The sequence below is a fragment of the Taeniopygia guttata genome, chromosome 5 (assembly GCF_048771995.1).
Source record: "Taeniopygia guttata chromosome 5, bTaeGut7.mat, whole genome shotgun sequence".
NCBI classification, from domain to species: domain Eukaryota; kingdom Metazoa; phylum Chordata; class Aves; order Passeriformes; family Estrildidae; genus Taeniopygia; species Taeniopygia guttata.
Window position 1 is genome coordinate 20,528,829 of NC_133030.1, and position 19,691 is coordinate 20,548,519.

The 19,691-nt window shown below is 47.8% G+C and overlaps 1 protein-coding gene across 6 annotated transcripts in view; it reads left to right on the forward strand.

The window, feature by feature from the left end:
* SLC25A22 (solute carrier family 25 member 22) overlaps positions 1-19,691 on the forward strand; it is a 51,404-nt gene that overhangs the window by 16,559 nt on the left and 15,154 nt on the right. For 4 of the 6 annotated variants that reach the window (XM_030274041.4, XM_030274042.4, XM_072929818.1 and 1 more), the window contains 4 exons: positions 6,565-6,671; positions 10,734-10,859; positions 13,929-13,984; positions 19,589-19,679. In XM_030274041.4, the coding sequence (XP_030129901.4) occupies positions 6,652-6,671; positions 10,734-10,859; positions 13,929-13,984; positions 19,589-19,679 (293 nt within the window). In that variant the 5' untranslated portion in view covers positions 6,565-6,651. Of the gene's footprint in view, positions 1-1,315; positions 1,475-4,702; positions 4,724-6,564; positions 6,672-10,733; positions 10,860-13,928; positions 13,985-19,588; positions 19,680-19,691 lie in introns of those variants that run through there. The other 2 variants (XM_030274044.4, XM_030274043.4) reach the window with 2 other exon arrangements.

Genomic DNA, 19,691 nt, shown 5'->3' on the forward strand with positions numbered 1-19,691 from the left:
CAGTGCCTTTTGGAGGCCTTGCTCCAAGCCTTAGCTCTCACAGAGGTAACAGGAGGTGCTTGTTGTCTTCTTGTCTTAACTTACTGCAAAAGATTTCTCAGCAAAGCAAGCAAAGTTACATGGTGCTGCTGTACTGGGAGTGGGGGCCTAGCCTCTGCTTCCAGCAGGATGGAGAGCCCAAAGGGAAGGGAATAGGAAAACTGGGTGTGTTCCTCCTACTCTTACTGCCTGGAGGCAGGAAATTCTCCGCCTGCTTCCCTGCTGTTTTGTCCACTTGCTTTCCAGTGATACCTGCTGCTCCACTCACTTTGATCCTTGCTTTGGAGCCAGCAGCTATGCTGGCTTTTCCTAGTGTGCCTGAGACCAGGCAGACAGAGGGACAGCTGCCAGGAGCAGTCAAGGCTTTGCCTGATGTCTTTGGTAACTCTTTTGCTTTGCAAGGAGGTGACCCTGGTGACTGTTGTGTGAATCTCCTGTATTCTCAAGTGAATCCTGGTGGAGAGGATAGTTGCAACAGTGTGCATGCAGTATCAGAATGTAGGATATTGCTGTAGTCCCAGGGGCTTGTGGGATTGTCCCCTGGGACACTTCCAACATGGGCCTGTTGTAAATCTTCTTTTGTTGCAGCATTTTGGGTGACTGCACTGGTTTGGATGAGGTGAGTAAGTATGTCTGCTAAGATGTTGGACAGTTTTTGTTCAAGGTTTGTTTTTTTCCTAAGCTGGAATGTTGGCATAGACACGGGGTGTTCCTTAGGCTGCCAACTGTGGTTTGAAATCCTTCTGTAGGTGAAGGGCAAGTCAGTGATGAAGCTGGAATGCGAGCTCAGGAGTCCTCGTTGCTATTCGAGAGTTTTGTTCCTCTTTTTCCCCTCTGTGGGCATTCAGGTAAATCTGTACTGCACCACCTGCAGTTGCAAAGCCAAACACTTCTACAGCACGCCCCCAGCCAGGGAATTTGCCTGTTCCTTTGTGGCACACGGGAGATGTTCTCTCATCACGGCGTCTCTCAGCATGATGTTAAGGCTCCCCAGTGCGCAGGGAGAGCGAGGCTGGACATGGGGTGCAGTTTGCCTGCAGTTTTGCAAGGCTGCCAGCCTGACTGTTCTCACTGTGATAGGAGGGGTGGGGGGGCACCCATCCCGACCAGCCTGCGGGAAGCTGTACGAGACAGAGGTCAGTTGTGGAGGATGGGGAGGGACTGCTGCAGCCGAGAGTCCTTGCAGGGGCTATTAGGGAGGAGTGCTCTGCCTGCTGAGGCTCTGCATCCCGTGCCTTGCCAGCTGAGTGGGCCTGTGCCACTGAGCCTGTCCCTGGAGGCTGTGAGCAGCCAATGGTGCAGGCGGCTGGCATGGCACCTCCCCGCTGGTACTTTGGCCTTTTATCACCTGAGGCAAGGGGGAAGACTGCCTTTGGCTTGGTGCTTTCACAGCCCAGTGTGCTACGGGTACAGCTGGCTGCTGACCACGAGGCAGGTGAGTTTGCATGTGCAGCCCCGGGGCTTCTGTCTGGTGGCAGAATGCTGTGAAGGGGCCGTGCAGCTGGAGAGGTGACTCTCTGGGGTGGGGAGCATTCACCGACGTGTTTGAGAGCTGCTCTGTTTTCATGAGGACTAATGCCTTGCCAGGTCCTGCAAGGAAATTCCTGGCAGTCCCTGCTTTCAAGGGCCTAAAGGCAAGCAGGCAGCAGATTAAACTGTCTCTTATTTTCTCTAAACTCTCTGTCCCAAACTGTTTTGAGCAGGCAAGAGCCAAATGGACAACTTCTCCCCAGGTGACATTACCTGGTGCCAACTCCCTTGTGCACTTTGTGCCTGTCATGCATCTAGAAAGCAGCTTCTCTCAGGAAATATTTGCAGTTTTATTTTGCACTCCTTAAACCTTATTGCGATGACAGCTTTTCTCCTGTCATTAACAAAATTTGGCAGTGTCCGCACCTTCAGATGCATTTGTGCTGTGAAAGAAGGTCTGCTGATCCCAGAGGGTTTCTCCTCTCCCAGCAGGAGAAGGAAGTTGCTGATTCCTTTCCCCTGCCATCCCTGACTGTGAATGGCTGTGTGGCAGTGTCCTCTTCACACAGTGGATGCTGACACAGCTTTGTTTCCTCTGCTCACCTTCTGAGACCTGTTTCTTGACATCAGCTTCTCTCACGGGGGCTTTGAGTTTGTCTGCTCTCAAGCCAAATAGAAGTATGTGGAAGGGAGTCCTGACTTCCCATTCTGCTGTTTATTTTCAAGTCAAGGTTGTAGTTTAGAAGTTGGCTTTCAGTGACAGCTCCAGCATGTGCTGGCCTCCAGTTCTGTCTCATTCCTGTCTGACTGCCTGGCACAAATACTTGCGCTGGCGTGAAATCAGGGATGGGGACACGTTTGGGTGTAGGGAGAAGACAGGTTTGCTTTCTTCGGCCGCAGCACCAGCTGACATTTGCTAAAGGTTTTCTGTCAAACTGGCAGCCTGTGTGTGCTCAGACAAATCAGCCTGTGCAGCAGTCTGAGCCTGAGAGGATGTGCTCAGCTGCCCTGGAGCTGCTGGGGAGTGGATCTGGAAATGGGAATACTGGCAGAGGGCAGAAGTGAAGAGCTGGCCTCTGGGAGGTGTGGGGGGTGCTGCTGGCAGGACTGGGGGAGCTGGTGGACTGGGAGCCCACAGCTGGCTTGGAAGATGGCAGCTGTGGCTCTGGCAGCCTGGCAGGGGAAGAGTGGGAGAAGGAGGGTGCAGTACTTGGCTCAGACTGGGGTAGTGCAGTGGCATCCGGGAGTAGAGGTGGCAACCCACATCTGTAGGGCAGTGTGGTGGCACTAAATGCAATAAGCAAATTCAGAGACGTGTGGGTAAGTTTAACTTGTTTCTTCTCTTGTAATGTCCTGGCTTGTGGAGATGTTGGGTGCCTGTATCTCCAATCCAAGCTTACTGGTGTGATGCATTAATGAGACATGATGAGGTCTTTGTGCTCCCCTCCATGCCTCACACTGGGCTGTGATTCTCTAGTAAGCACTTCTCCTTCAGGTGATAAGGCAAAAACTGAAGGTTGAAAGTTCAGCCCCATGGCCCATGGGATCAGGAGAGCAGATACAAAGGCTGGCCTTCCTGGAGAGCACCTCATTGTCTGAGATGTGTGGCAAGGCAGAGGAGAAAAATAGTGCCACTTCACCGGTGACATAGGCTGTGAGGACCAGATACATCCAGGATTGCATTGTGGTGCTTCTAGTGTGGCTGTTTTGTCACTGTCTGGAACTGACTTTTGGGAGGTGAGAAAAAGGAAAGGCAGGATTGAGGAGGCTCCTGGGCCATTTATGTGTCAGCATGAGCTTTGGGCTCTTTGCACCGCTTCGGTGTGCGTGTGGCTCTGAAACTAATTTGCCTGATCATTTTAATAAATGTAAAAGGGATGTCCTGGTGTGCAAGTAATGGGGCATTAATCCATGCCTAGCTGTGTTAACAGCACTCTAAGAAGGAAGTACTCCCATGCTGTTCTCACTGTTGTAATTATGGAATGTTCAATTTAGGATCCCTTTCCACTAAGGCCTCTTTGGCTTTCAGGTGTCTCTCTGGTGACTCTTAGTTCACTTCTTAAAGCAGTTTCCTCCCAGTTCCTCAGCTCCTTTTACCATACAGGTTCCCAGTTCCAGCAGTGCCATGATGTTTAACCATACAAAGACTTTCTGAGGCATAGCAACTTTTTGGTGCTGCTGGCTTGTCTGCTGCCCCAGCGCAGGTCCTTGATGACAGATTTCCTAGGAAGATGCAAACCCTGCTCCCTGACACTTCTCCCGCAGGAAGCTTTGGAGCTACACCCTGCTTGGCTACAGATGCTTGCCTGCTTTTATGTGCAGTTTTTGGCTCCTGAGAGCCCTGTGTTCCTGGGAAGACATACTTAGGTCTTTATTTAATTGCTTTCATTTCTAGGTTAAAAGTATAATATTGTTCTGGATTTGTTTTTTAAATGTCCTATAAAATTCCTGGCATTCTGTTCCCAGCCAGTTCCCCCCCTCTTAGACTACAGAACCATAGCAGCTATTTTCCTACCCTGGAAGTGACTGGGGTCTGACTCAGCTCAGAAACTCCCTGACCAGGTCACTGGAGCCTTCATCATTCACCCTCTTTTAAGGGACTCAGGGAGTTCTGCAGACTACAGCAAAGTGGTCAGATAGAGCTTGGGGTGACTTAGGGTTTGTTTTGCAAATGATCATTCGTTGGAGCTCTCTTTAAACAAACAGAGCTCAAATAAGCTTTCCACTTCATTGCATTAAAATCCCTTAATTCATTAAAATCCCCTGGCCACAGACATTCAGGCCTCTGCTGTGCCAGGTGCTGTTTAAACAGTTATCAAGTGCTGGTGTCTGCTGTAAAATGATCACATTGTTTGCTTCCCGTCGCTGGTCCACGAGTTGAGTGGCTTTTGTTAGGGGAGATGATACTAGTCCTGGTATTTGCTGGCTGTACAGCCAGCACCAAGGAAACCTGTAACTTTGCCCAGCTTTAAACCCAGGAAGGTTGTTTTTACCCTATCTTGCAGTGCAGCTGCAGCAGGAGCATCTGATCCTGTTGGGATGCAGCAGCAGTTTTCCAGCTGGATCAGACAGCTGCAGAGGACTCTGTAGTTCCTGGGCAGGTGGGGAGCTGAAGCCAAAAGTCAAAAAAAAAAAAGGCCAGAGAGAGCTAAACTCAGCTGTTCCAAGTCCCTCTTGGTGCAGAGGGACTCCATTGCCTTACTTGTATCAGCAGGTAAGAAACAGCCCTATGATGTATTTGTATGTCCATCTTGGTGTCTCACTCTTTAGGCTACCTGCCTGTGGGGAATATTGGCAGCCTTGCTGTCTTTTCTTGCTGTTGCCCTTTGTGGTGGATGCTTGTCCTCCTGAATGCTCCTCTGCATGGAAGGGTGCAGCAGAGGCAACAAGGAGGGTGTTTTGCCAGAACTTGGAGCAGGCTGTCAGGACCATTTGCTGCATGTATTTTGTCAGGCCTGGCTCAATAACACAAGTTTATTGAGGGTGTAGACATTATCAAGTGAATTTTCACAATTCATGACTTGTTTATGACAGGGTTACAGGCTTTCAGCTACTGGTCTTCCTGTATTTTAATATTTTTGTCTTATTCTGGTTAATTTGATAGAAAACTAGAAAAAAGGTGTAAGTGATTTTTACTTGGAAAGTGCACACTTAGGTGATCTGGACTTTTTAAGGTCTGCAGCCACAGATCAATTGGGATCAGGTAAACTGTCTGAAGAGGAGTCACAGAAGGGATAACAGCATACTGCAGTGGGTGAGGTTTGTGTGCAGTATTTTGAGGAGGAGTGCCTTTCCTTAGGGAGCTCCATGTGCTGGTCTCTCCCAGCTCTAGCTGAATGTGGGGCTGCAGAAAAGGCAGTTTCATTCTCATGTCGTCCAAGGGTGGGACAGTACAAATGGTTTCATGCTGTCCTATCCTTGGCACTTGATATAACAGGAGGGAACCTGAACTCTTCCCTATACCTGTTTACACCATCACTAGCCCTTCACACTGTCAGGGACCTTCTAGTCTCAGGAATGTACTGAGAGCCACTTATCTCCAGAAGTGCCAGCCTGTAAGCCCCTCTGTTGGATACGAGATTCTGTGTGGCTTAGGAAATCTGCAGTAAAGGAGCAAATTTCATTCCAGAGGGAAAGGGCAAAGGTGCTTCCTTTGTTTGTGGCTCAGCATCCAGGTGGCAAGTGAAAGGGAAGAGGGAGGAAGTTGGCTGAATATTGCTGAGACACCTGCAGAAAGCAAAGGGCATCTGGTTCCCAGGCTGGCGGTGAGGAGATGAAGGCATCTCCAGAAAGCTGAAAGTTGTGGCCGCTTCTGAAATTTTCTCTGATGTCCAGATTTCTTTGTGTGGTGACTTCTAACAGCTCTCATTAAACAGTAACAATTAAGAGTCTTAGAGAGAACTGATTCCTGCAGTCTGGCACTGAGATGAAAGGAGTGGTCCAAAGGGCAAAGTGGCATCAGCAGCTTGGAGAGGGAGAGGGATTGCTTAAAAAGCAGTATTGGCATAAGACTGAACAAGGGCTGTCTGTTTAAGCTTGGAAATAGGGGAAAGATAGTAATCTCTGGAAGAGCAGTGTTTTGAAGGCTGTCCTTTGGACACAGCATGTATGTGTTGAAGAGAAGTGCTAAAAGAGTCTTGTGATGACACTTGACTCTCTTGGGCTAGCTGGGTGGACCTGCAGAGGGTTGGGGATGCACATGGCATGGTGTGAAATGCTCTCTGAAGTTGGAGAGAAGTGACAGACATGGCTGTCCTGGCTTCTGGGCAGAGCTTGTGCCCTGCCTGGCTGCTGCCTTTCCTCGTATGCTACTAGAACCTGATGACCCTGGCAACTCTTCCCTCAGTGTGTCCTTGTATATTTATATTTACACACATACATTTATAAGGCTCCCTCTGGAGCTCAGTCTCCTCTTTGAGGAGATCAGGTGCTCCCTTAAGTCACTTGTGCCTCAGCTGTCCTAACCCTACAGCCTGCCTGCCAAGTAGCCCCTGAGATTTAAGAAGAGTCTAAGTGTCTCAACTTTGTTCTTGGTGTCCTTCTGTCCTTTCCCAGGAAGAAACTGAAGTGAGAAAGACGTGACTGAAAAAGAGCAATTGGAAGGAGCAAATTCGTTTCTTAACAAGATCAAGTTTGAATTAAATGGCTGATAAACAGATCAGGTAACTAATTTTTTTTTTAATTGTGCTTTAGGTTTTTCTTTTAAAATCTTTCGAAGTTATTTCCATTTGGGATCCAGGAGGTTGGAGGAAATCACCTGATCATCTCTTCCAGCCTTAAAAGTTTTGATTCTTTCTCTTCTCCTTTCTTACCTGCTTTTTTTGAACCTTCTCTTATTTTGTGTCTCTGCCATATTGTCACACCTCTGCTTTCTTCAGTTCTTTTTTCTCATTGCCTTTTTCTTTCTACCCTCTGCTTTCTACCCTGCATGATCTGTTGTTTCTTCTTTCAAAGGTCACCCTGACCTGCTGACTTCAGCTGCTGGCATCAAGGGAGCAAAGCCAGGTCCTTGACCAGCCAAGGATGCAGTACTTGTAATAACAAAGTCCACATAGCCTTGTGCAGCCTTGTACCCTTACTCTGCAGACAGTCAAGGCTTGAGTGATAGCAGGAACATGAAGTACCAGAAATTATTAAGGACACTTATGTGCACAGTGGAAACTTAGGAGTATTGGTTTTGGTAAAGGCTGCATTTGAGTCTTCCCTGGAAATGAACTGGGATTCATTTCCTGGAAAGACACAGTTCTACCCTTTGCTTCCTAAGAACTGTGGATCTGCACAGTCCTCCACATGGGTTTAATTTTTTGCTGCTTGTGAAGTTGCCCCAGCTAAATGACTCCTGTATGCTTTGGGATTCCTGTGGGGTTTTTCATGTTGCTTTTCTAACATCTACTTTTCCAGGTTACCGGCTCAGGACAGGTGGGGTGAGTGGGTGAATGAAACATGGAGACAGAGGGACAGGACTTGGCAGTGCCCGAATGCTGCAGGCAAGAGGGCTGCCCCTTCTTAGCATTTGCCATGATTAGGATATCTTCCTGTACGCTTGTCTTCTGCAAGTGTAAACAATCCTGAACTGTGCTGATAAAAATACAGCATTGTGGAGTGTTTGTGTGCCTAGATTTGGCCATCATCTGCTATCCAATTTGGAGAGCACTTGGAACTCTTCCAACACACCCATGAAGGGCGTGCTGAGATTCACCTCCTTGGAGGTGGCAGGTCTATGCTCCCGATAACCTCAGCAAAGCAAAAGCAAAAAGCAGAAGCAAAGTCTGTGACTGTTTGAAGCTTGGTATTTTGAAGGAAGTGGAGACATGTCCTACAAGAGGCAATGTGTCCTGCAAGATGTGTCCTGGCTCCTCCAGTGTGCTTTTGGCAGTGTGAGCAGGAGTTTGCTGGCTACAGGGACTAGTTAAAAGGACTGAGGAGGAGCACTAGAAGAGGAGAACTGGGATGCCTTTGTATCCCTTCTTGTATTAAACTGAGCAAATGGCTTTATTTGCATGCTAGCCAGCGTTGTCCTCATTTCACTAAGCCCTGCACACGTAGGTAGTGAGAGGCAGTAGCTGTGCAGAAGCTAAATAGGACAGAGAGACCAGGCACAGTGGATTCTTATCCCTTGAGAGAGCAGAAAGCACTGATGTGTGAAGTGGGATGACTCAGTCACAGGGGAAAAAGCTTTTGATTCAGGTGCAATGGTCTTTGTCTCATGTTCTTCTCTGTGCCTCAAATCCCTCACCTCTTCTGCTTTGGTCATCTCTCCAGTCGATAGGACCATGTGTCTTCAGTGGTCACAGGCAGCCAAACCAAGCAGATTTTTTTCTGTCACCCCTTAGTGGAACAAAATTGGTAGCAAAGGACTAAAATCAACAGCAGTGGTTTGCTGCATGGTGAGATCAAGGGCACTGCATTTCTGCAGCAGTGCACGTGGAACTTAATCTCAGTGTCTTGCTGGATACTGCCCCGTGCCCATCCCTACTAGTGTCCCTCTGCAGGGTTCATGGGGAGATCTGGATGGTTAAATTCAGGTGTGGTGGGAGTATTGAGCAAGGGTTTCTCCCCCACAGGCAGAGGGAGAGGCTGTCTGCAGCCTCAAATTTTTGGCTTGCCCAGGCACATCAGACGATTCCCTTTTACTGCTGGGGTCTGGGCTGAAACTGGGGAATCTCTTGCACATACAGTAGCAGCAGGCAGGACCTTTGTGTCTGTGTCTCAGTCCCACCTGATATAAACCCTGTGATGATTTCACTGTTGGAACAGGTTGAGAAAGGCAAGTCTTTGCTTGTCCTAGGTGATTCAGGGACACTTAGAGAAGTGATAACAGTGCTGAGGCTGGAAGGGGGCACTGGTGGTGCCTCACAGTCTGTGACTTGCCGATAGTGACTTCAGAGCTGAATTTGGGGAGGCTGATGTGATCCTGTCTTCAACATCTTCCTTCTCTGTGGTGTCTCCATCTTGGCACACTTTTATCTGGTCTCTAACCTCCTCCTTCAGCGTGACTGTGGGTTCAATAAAGAGAACACAATGATGTCAAGCTTACTGTTTGAAATTTTCCTATGTCCTGAGAACAAGCTGAGTGTAGGAGTTCGCAGGCAAATCTATTCTGTTCTCAGACTGTGGCACAAAGATCCCTGAGGCAACAGTCTGAAGCTGGTGAGGTCTGAAAGCGTGGCTCTGCACTGAGCTTGTGCACTGATTTGGGCCTGTCTTCCTGAAGTACTGTGCTGATTTAATCTCAGTCAGCACTCTCTAGTTTGGAGCTGTAGGCTGAGCTCAGATCTGTCTTCCTGTCTTTGGCACCTCTTCTTCCAGCTGTGCTGGCCCTGGGGCTGTGTGTGTGTTGCATTGGCAGGTGTTAAGGAGGAAGGAGCTTAAGGTGCAGGACAGCAGAGGCTGAAAGGAGTGGTTCAATGTATGTCAGCATGTAGGTTCTGAGGTGTCAAGATCATGCTTAGCCCTTTTGGACGAAGTCTTTTAACCTTGAGTCTCCATATCCTGCCTTTCCCTCAAGCATGGCTGCTTATCGATCCTCTCTGCATTTGCCCCTTGATGCAGAGTGCTCTAGAATGCTGCTGGGGCAAAGATGTTTGCAGGGCTTCACCCCACCATGTCTGGGCCAGTCTCAGCACTGCTGCTTCCAGAGGGTAATGCAGTCCATCCCCCCATCCAGAACAGCCAGTCACCGCCATGTAAGGCAGTGTGCCAGTTCCCCCAGTGGGAGGATAGGCCTTGCAGGCTCACCCAGCTGCAGTCTAGGACTGCTGTCAGCCACCAGCTTAATATCTGACACATCCTGTGTTCAGGGAGCCATATCCTGTACTTTATTGGAGGGAGCTGACTCAAACAGGCTTTCTTTGTCTCTGTGTGCAGTGGTTTATTGAGCATGTAAGTGCAGGACATTTTTCTTAATTGAATTTGCTGGGAACCCATGTTTAGCTGACGTGGCTTTCGCTCAGTGCCACTTGCAAGAATTCTCTGTGGGAACACAAAGGGGAGTGGAAAAAGCCCTGTGCTTCAGAAGCACGTGCAGCGAGCCAGGTTTTGATTTCCCCCAGAGGTACGAGCTCACATCTCCGCATCTGCGGCCATGCAGGCTGCCAGCCCGGTGGTTTTGCCGGGCTGCTGCTTTGTGTGTGTGTGTGTGTTCCCCTGGCCCCAGGAGATGGGTCTGGAAGCAGTTTCCCGTGGCTGTGGCCATCTGCTCCATGGCTGCCAGCTGGGTGCTTCTGCTGGGCCATTCCCACATGACGGTAGCAGCTGATGTATCATGAACCTCTCATTAGCTGCGGATCTGATTGTGGTGCAGGAAAGCGTTTGTCAGTAAACCCGCTTGCTCAGATGCCATCAGGCCCTAACTGAAGGCTGTCCACGTGGTAGATGGTCCAGCACTCAGTCTTTTCTCCTCTAGGGACAACAGAAATCCCCAGGTCCTGGACAAGAGGATTTTTTCCTGCTCCTGGTAATGTGTGGGTTAGGTGTTTGGCTCCACTCCACTCATCAGTGGTTTGTGCTGATGGTATGTGCAGCTTTCTCTGCCTCCCCATATACACAGCAGGAACCAAGCTTTGCTTTGTGGAAGAGCTTCCTTTGTGCTGGGAGGGATAGCTTTGTCCCACAGCGATGCAATAACTCTAGTCATGCAAGAGAGCTGTGCTCTTTCCTCTTTCCCTTCCCTGATATTACCCAGTGCTAGGACATCTGTTTCTCTCTCTCTCATCCCCTTACAGTTTACCTGCCAAGCTGATCAATGGAGGGATAGCTGGGCTGATCGGGGTCACCTGTGTATTTCCAATTGACCTGGCAAAAACTCGCCTGCAGAACCAGCAGAATAGTCAACGGATGTACAGCAGCCTGTGAGTACTGCCCACATGGGCACCATCCCTCGGGGCTTTCCATGGGGAGTCCTTCCACTTTGTTGCCTCTTTCAGGTGAGCTCAGCATCTCTAGGAACTGGACTGTCCTCAGGAAAGCCAGGGGACAGTCTGGAGCCAAGCTGTGCTAGAGCAGATGAAGCAAATAGAGCAGCTATTGAGGCTGCTGACCCAAGCAAGCAGAGTTCTCTGCAGAGGGTACATCTCTTTGCATCCCTTGTTCGGGAGCAGCGTGTTCACTACCCAAAACACAAGGAATCCTGATCACCTCATCCCAAACACAAGGAGTCTGCTGAGCTAGTCAGGTGCCTGAGGGAATTTCTTCCTCTGTTCTGTTTCCATTGCTCTGATATTGGAGAGCCTTCCTTTGCTGTATCAGTTTTAAAAAGAGGAAGCAGTTGCTCATTCCCAGTCTAGAGCATTGCATATGGGCCCTTTGAAGGATCATAGGCTGACACATGCTATAGTCAGACCAGCCATCCAGTGTCTAAAAAAGCCTCAGGTACTGCACCTATAGGAAAAGAAGGCATGAGTGTATCCAGCCCACCAAATTCACTTGGAATTTGTGTCAAGTGCTTAGGGCTGCATATCTGCTGTGGGAATGTGTACCACACTTAGCACAAGATGCTTTATCCTGGGAACCAGAGACAGACTTAGTTTTCCAAAAGAATTTGTGGTATTGAGGGGAAGAAGGGACTGGGCCTGGTGAGGTTTGTCCTGTCCTCCTACAACTTTGTTTAGAACGAGTGTAACCTGATCCCTGCTCCTCCACATCATCTTTTCCTCTTTCCTGCCCAGGAGAATTTGAGGCAGAGAGGGAATAGGAAGGAAATGCTCTCTATGCTGATGGCTTTAGTCTCTGTGCCTCCTTGCTCTAGCTGATGACATGAGCTTAAGCTGTAGGCTCTGGTGCTTCCCTTGATAGTTCCTGTGCTCTCTGCTCCCTGCATTGTCAGTGTGCCCTGGCTTGTTGGCAGGATGTGGCCACCCATGTTGCTTTGCATCACCTTTTGTTGTGTCCTGCTCCTGCTGTAGATTGCTTCACCTCCCTGAGGATCCCTTATCCTCGTGACCTGACAGCAGGAGTAGTTTGGGCAGGTTGAAGAACTTGTAGGCACCCCTTGGGACTGCATGCCAGGATGTCTCATGCCTGGAAGGGAGCTCGGTAGGAGAGAGGCTTTTAACCTCCAGCAGTCAAGTGCAAGTCAGCTCCATAGCCAGGAATTGCTGTGATATGAGGAGCTGTTAAGGAAAACATAAGGTTTACCTTGTATATTTGAACTGGCTGCTTCTAAGAACAGGAAGGGCTGAGCTTTCCTAAGAAAGTTTCCCCTGTTACAGCAGCTTATTTTTCTGGAAATGCTGCGTGCCCATCAATACTAGATTTCCTGATGACACCAATTATGTGGTGTCCGCTGAACACCCAGGAAAGGCAGCATGTTCCTTTGAAATCTTAGCTCTTTACTTTAAGATAGCATGCCTTACTTCTGCTTGGCTCAAGACATCTTTGGCATCAGGGGAACCTTTCACTTGAAAAAGACAAAGACACTGGAGGACCTCTGAGGGATGAAGAGAGCTTGGCTTTTGGGCTGTGCTGCCCCAGGTATGTTATTGTGGAGGTTTCATTTGTGTATCATTTTAGTTGGCTGTTGGCTCCCTGTTTCCAGGGAGAGAAGAAAGCTGGATGTGGCCTTGGCTGCATCTTGTTCTGCTGCAGCTTGAGGGGTTTTAAGTGACATGCAAGCTCTATCCTGATGTGTCAGGGCTGTATGAATATGCTGGGGAGCAGCTCTTCTCACTCCTCTCCCTGCTGCGGCTTGTTCAAAGCATCATTCCTGGCTCAGGGAAAATGTGTTGCCTCCAGCACTGCAGTCTGAGAACTTGATGGAAGGGATAGGGAGAAGGTGCACTGAGATTTCTGGGGCTTGCTGATGTGTTGGAGGGGCTGCTCAGAAGGGGATAAGTATGTGCAAGTTGCAGGTGCTGGGTGGAATGTGTGAAAGATGAGATGCCAAAGGATTCAGGGAGTCCTAGAAGAGGGGAAACTCATTGCCATGACTGGTAGCAATGCAGGATGGGCTCTTCACAAATAGCTTTAGAACAGTCTTTGCCCAGGTACAGCTATAAAGCCCTCAAAGGAGCTCTGTATTTCCTTCTCTTCCACCTCAGCACTACTGCAGAACTGAGAAGTTTACTCCTTGTGTTGCCAAATCTCTTAAAAATGTATTCGTGTTTTCATCAGACACATTTCTCTTATTAGTGCTTAAAATAACCTTTTATTCGTTAAATTATGTACACATCCATGCATGTGCACCTCTCCATTCCTCTATGGCTAGAGCAAGTACCTGTCTCTTCCCAAAGATCCTAAAGGCAGCATCACATCTTCATGCAGCTGTGGTCCAGAGAGGAAAACCCTGCCAGGGAATCTCTGCAGCCTTCCTGAACCATGACTTTGGATTTTCTAGGTGTGTGTGTCTGTGCCTTCCAAAGCCTTTGAGCCATTCCAGTGCTCTGCAGGGTTTTCCCATTTGTGTAAATGTGTTTGCAATAAGGAAGGTGACAGTTTTCCCCTTGGAGCACAGCACCCTGCTGCGCTCTCCTCAGGGCAAGAGCCTGAGTACTTGCTGCCTGCTGTGGTACTTGATGTGTTAAAAGTGCTTGCTTTAATCTTCGTGGGAGGCCACAGATGACTGAGTGTTCGGGTCATCTCATGTTTGTGTGCCTTGTGTCAAATTTCACAGATTAAGACAAACAAGTGAGCATGAGGGGTTTGTCTCCCCTCATTTCCCTTCCAGAGCTGGATTTAAAAATGTTTACATGGGGATCTGCTTGTTAGAGCATCTCATGTGCATTTGCCACAGGGGACCCTGGATAAACAACCCTTCAGTGACACTCCTCCCTTTTGTGTTTCTAGAATGCAGTTCCCATCTCAGCTGAGGGTTTTGCTGACAGAATGTGAATGGAAACCACTCCAAGAAATTTGCTTTGTTTTTCTCTGCACTCACCCACCTTTGAGGTCCTGTGTTTCATCTCCTTCTGTTCTTTTTGCAGGTCCGACTGCCTCATTAAAACAATTCGTTCAGAAGGCTACTTTGGTATGTACAGAGGTGAGTGCAGCTGACTCAGGCACAGCACAGCTTTTGCGTTGGAAGCACTGGTGCGTGAGTAGGAGGCAAAGCTCTGTTCTCTGGCATATAAAGCAATAACCTGGCAATATCCTAGGAGGTTGAACAGTGCAGCTGTTCCTAAAATAAACTCTTCAATGCAGATGTCTATTCAGATACCTACCACTGAGGACTTGAGTCCTCCTCATGACTGTTTTGGTGTTAAAACTTACCACTTAGTGAACTTCATCTTTACTAGCATTTTAAGTGAAGCTTCTGGACTTTGTTTCAGGACTGTGTATTATGTTTCCCAGCTTGGGCATGGTAACTTTTGACAGAGGGGCAGTAGCAAACCAGCTCTTAAAGTTCTGTGGTTAATGATTGAATTTATGTCAAAACCCTCCACCAGCACGGTCAGGCCTGCTGTCTCAAGCATGCCCAAGTGCCTTGTTCAAGCATTCAGACAAGCTGCAATTAAAAAAAAAAAAAAATTAAATAACCTGCCCTCCAAAAAAACTCCCTTGGGATGGTAAGAAAATCAGAGGTTGGTTCAGAGTTGAGCTTTAGCTGTTTGGTTGTTGTGTGCTGACCTGCTAGAAATCTCTTGGCTCCTTGGCTTAGGCTGTCTATTATAGCAGTGAGTTCCTCAGTTGACATTATACCTTTTATAGTTTAAACACAAAATCCCTGTAAGTTTTTAAAGATTTTGAGGAGAGTAGGCCAGCAGGCCAAATCGTGACTTCACTTGTAGCAGAGGAAAACATGGAATACCTCCTTGGCTTGCAGCACGCTCCAGCTGGCTTCATTGACCTGAGTTCTGGTTCATTTTGTGTCCTGATAGTCACTTGCCTGCATATGCAGCTTCTATCTGGGGTGCTCAGATAGCATTCTTGGTGGCAGTCAGTCTCTGATAAAGCCTGATTAAAGTTATGCTTCTATCATTAAGTTGAGTCCTTGCTCTTTGTTTTTTCAAGTGGAAGTCCAGAGATGCTGGCACCTTACTCTTGGCATGTGTAGTGTCTCTTGCTGATTCTTCCCTACTCCTAAGGAAACAAAGGCATTGTGGCTGGCCAGCCCAGGAGCAGGCATTGGATATTCAGGCAGCATCTCTTGCCCAACTTCCTGGTAGGCGTTTCAGGGGAGTGTGGTGGATGGCAGGGATGGATTGGCTGCTTTGCATCAGCTTTCCTGGGAGCAGGCAACAAGACAAATAACCTCAAGGAACCCTGGCAAGCTCCATCTTTGATGCTAGCAGTGACGTGTTCCCCTTTGATTTTTCCCAGAATCTGGCTGCTTCTGTGTTCCTAGCCAGGATTTCAAGCTTGTGTTAATTTTGGCTGTAAAAGTGCCCTGGCAGGCTGCTTGGCAGGAAGAATAAGCTGTTTGGGGAAACTTACAGGGGAGACTGTAAGACCAAGAGTTTTTGTGAGAATCAAGACTTTTGGGAGACACAGCTTAGTCCTTTGAGGCTTAGAATGGTAGAGAGGATGTGAATCTCCAGGCCACTTGTCATCCCCAAGCAGAAGGATGTAGAGGGTTTTGCATACCTCTTTCTTTTCCCAACCTTTCCCAAGTCTGGGCAACTTGGTCCGTGTCCCTAACTCTGTTCAAGGTGCTGATAGTTGCTTGAAATTACTTCTGACTATTAAATCAGGAGCTGGGTTGGACAGGCCTATTTTGAATAGCTCCAGCTCCTTCCAGAAAATTATAGATACTTCAGCATGGCCATGGTGCCAATGTGAATACTCCCAAGAGCAACAATCCTGGTCTGTGTGCTTCAGTTCTGTGAGCTGACATGAGCAGCCCTTCCCTCCCTCTCAGGTAGAGGGTTGGTGGGTAAAATACATCCAAGATCCATGAGATTGTGTGAGTACTTTACTGGAAAGAAGGTGAAGAGATGTCTGAGCCTTGCAGACAGAGAAATATGGAAATTGGGTGGTGGGTTGGTTCCTGCTCCCTCCAGCTGTCCTAGTTCCCCAGCAGGATTTGATGAATGACTCACAAGCTCTTATTTGCAGGCTTTAAGCTGAAATTGGGAGGATTATATGTTAATGTGCTAAAGTAGCAGTTGCTGCTCCCCATGGAGGAGTCACAAGCACGTCAGTTGCCCCTGCAGATCCTTTGGCCTCTGTCAGAGGAGAGAAAGAGCTTGTTTGGGCACAGCCATTCCTGCTGTGTGACTTCAGGGCTTCTTCATGTGTGAATCAAATCTCCTCAGTGCAGATAGGAGAGTTGCTTGTGTTTGTAGGATGCTTTTCTGCAAATCACCTCTTAAGATATTTGTGTGGGCAAGCAGTCTTTGCTTTGTATGAGTAGCCCATAGCAAACTGTGTGATGTATAAGGCAATCCCAGAATTTCTCTCAAGTTCTTCCCCAGAAGTTACAGAGGTTTTTGGATTTGTCTGGGACAGGAGGAAGAGGAGTTCCCTCATGCTTTTTCCCATGCCATCTATATAGCAGCAGTGCCTCAATGCTGGATGGTGCTGTCTAGCCCCATCTGTGCTCAAGGAAGTGATGGTGTGCAGACATAAAATATGATGCCATGTGAATGAATCCATAGTGCCTGTGGGCTCCTGGTCCCCATGGGCATCAGTGATAGGGGACCTTGGAGAGAGGCTCTCTCAGCTTCCTAATGCAGTCCAGACAGAAGCCACCTAAAGATCCCAGCACATGTTCAGAGCAATCCCAGTGCTGTTTGCAGGCCAAGCGTTTAGCCAAGCTGGCAGGAGCCAAAGGCCCAGATCAGGCTGAGGAAGTTCCCTTTGCTGTTGGTGACATTTGGAGGGTAGCTGCACTTCAGCTGCAGTAGTGTGGCAGCCTTCCCTGGCCTCTGCTAATAATATGTCCCAGTGCTGCACTGGGGATGACTCAGTCTCCCTGTTATGTAGGTTGTTGGTGGTGTATAAGGATTTCTGTGAGAAATGTGTTTTAATAAAAAAACAGGGCTTGGTGAGAAGAGGGTGCCTACAAGTTTAGTTGGCAAACAGCTAGTTTTGCCCTGGTTGATTTTGTTCTTTGTAGTGCTTCCTTACTTATTTTCAAAAAGCTTTGTTTTTTAATGATTCCTGTTTATTTTTCCATTCTGTTGGTCTGTCTGCTTGTGGTACATGTAGCATTGCCTGTAGGCCAAGGTTGGCTTTAGTTAGGGAAGTACCCATTGGCGTGGGCAGAATTGAAGAGATTTTACAAAAAGAAGAAGATGCTGTGGAAAGCATACAGCCAGCAGTTGGAGTATCTAATTTCTCCTCCTCCAGTAAATTGAAGCTGTTACGGATTATTCAGGACAGGGATTATCCATTCTCTGCTAAGCAGCTTTACTGAAAATATCGAAGATGCAGGAGAAAATTCAGGTTCATTAACTTTTTTCCTGCATGTTGTGTATTTTTACCCTCTGCTTTATTTGCAATTGAAGAGAAACTTTGTGAAAGTCTCTTGGTTCCTGAAGGAGGTCAGAGTGTGGAAGTGTACTTCTTGTGTACCTCTCTTGCTTGATAGTTTGGAGTTTGTTTGCTTTCTTTCAGTGAACCCTTTGCACTAGTGTTAAGAGTAGCAGGTTTATGCTTTTTTCCTTTCTTGTTTTACCAAGGAAAGGATTATTCATGCTGTGTCAGTGTACAGGTGTTTCACTTCACAGCCATTGGGAGTGTCATTGAAGTTGTCATCAACTTGGCATTTGAGGAAACACTTAATGGGTAGCCACTTCCACTTAAAATTGGGCTGTGTGGATTTGCTTTGTAGATCCTGATATGATTGGCATTAAAAGGTGGATGTGGAGCGTGAAGGTCATTTCTGTGTGATTTTTTTTGTGTGCAGGAGCCATGGCAGAGAGGACATGATGTGTAGGAAAAATATCAAAATGAAGCAGCACAATCATTGGTGCCCTTAAAAGTTTGCAGTGAACCAGAAGTGTGAGAGACCTGCCCTGCTCCCTGCTAGTTGATTTGTGAAAGATGATGGCATTTGATGGATGTCATGGCCAGTGTGGAATGAAGCATTGCTTTGGCTTGCTATGAGGCAGCACTACTCTGTATTTCCTGCAAAATCTGAACATGGGAGTTGAAAAGGGGGAAGATGTGTTGGGCTGCCCATGCTGCAAAGGCTGTCTTTTCTTGATGCAATTTTCTGAATGGTGGAGGTGTGTCCTCTGAGTAGAGGATGTAGAACCAAGGATTCCTGTGTCCCACTCCCTGTCGTAGTGGTCCCAGAAGTCCCATTGTGACTTTGCTTCCTAATCTGAGGAAAGTCCCCCTAAACCTGTGTCTTTCAATTTTTGAAGGGAGGAGAGTCTACTTTGGGGAATAAAGGATCGAGCTGACTTTCTCTAGGTGTGTTTAGCCCTTATAGCTCCTTGAACTTGGGTTCAAAGGTCCTGAAAATGAACCCCACCAGGTCTTTGGAGCCTAGTGGGGGTACAGGCTTCTCTGGCTGCTTCCCTTTGGAATATGAATCTTAGGGATAAATTGTTTAAATCTCAAAGACAAGCATAAATGCCTGTATTTTTTTGTTTGTTCTTACAAAAGTGTTCTAGGCTATTAACTAGTCTCAAGTGTAGCTTATTGGAGGACTTTTTGAGCTTTGGGATTTAAATGGAGGAGAATGTTCTGGAGTGTTAATTTAATGGTGCAAACCCCACTTTGCTGGGAAGAGACTGGCCTTTCCCTCACCCCAATTCCCCCAGGGCAGCTTGAAAGCTGCTCCCAGTCACTCTGTCACACTAATGTTGCATTAATACTGGTGTTCAGGCCCACAGCAGCCAGCCGGGCCTTGCAGCCCTTTCATTGTGCAGGCACAATGCAGGGATTTGCTGTGTGTTGCTCCTGACAAAAGAGCACTCCAGCGGGTGGGGGATGCAGGGAGCCAAGGCTTGTTTACACCCCAGGTCCCCCAGCAAGCCTTGCCATGGAGCTCAGAGGGGAATTTCTGTGTGGTGGGCAAAAAGGCACTTCAGTGGTGGCTGTTCTGGGGGTGACACCCAGTGGTGACACACAGGGGAAGCCACCTTGCTGTAAGGCTAGTCTAGAGCTGATTCTGGGTAGATGAGCCCGGTGACTTCAGCCAGCCTCCAGGTCTTTCAATGGCTCTGCCTTTTCTGAGCTGCTTAGAATTCAAGCTGCTCAGGTGTTTTTTGGGGAGGAAGTAGGGAAGGGATCCATTGAGAAGGCAGGGCAGGGGGTCTTTTGCTTCTCAGTATCACAAAATATTTTCAAAGGAGTTGGGATTGGTTGTTAAACCATCTTGTACTCCTTTTCTGAAGGTTTGATCTACATCCTTCTGAATTCATAGGAGTGCATCCTTGGATGAGAGACAAGGATGCATGTATACACATGGTGGGAGGTAGTAGTGAAGCTGAAGAAATTACAAAATACATATGGCAAATGGAGTAGAAACACATCTGGGGATGTTTTCACAAACTCTAGGTGTTGGGAAGCAGAAACACTTGTTAATTTTCAGTGGTGTTTTGTTTTTCTAAATCCCTTTGTTGCACTGGGAGCTCTCCTCCTTCTGTCTGTGGTTTTGTGCAGAAGTTACAACACATTACTGAAAGATCCAGTTAACAATTCCATGATACTCATTATCCAATGGCCTTTTTCTCTTTTCCTTGCCTAGGGGCTGCAGTGAACCTGACTCTAGTGACACCAGAAAAGGCTATCAAGTTGGCAGCCAATGACTTCTTCCGGCATCACCTCTCCAAAGACGGGTAAGTAGGGAA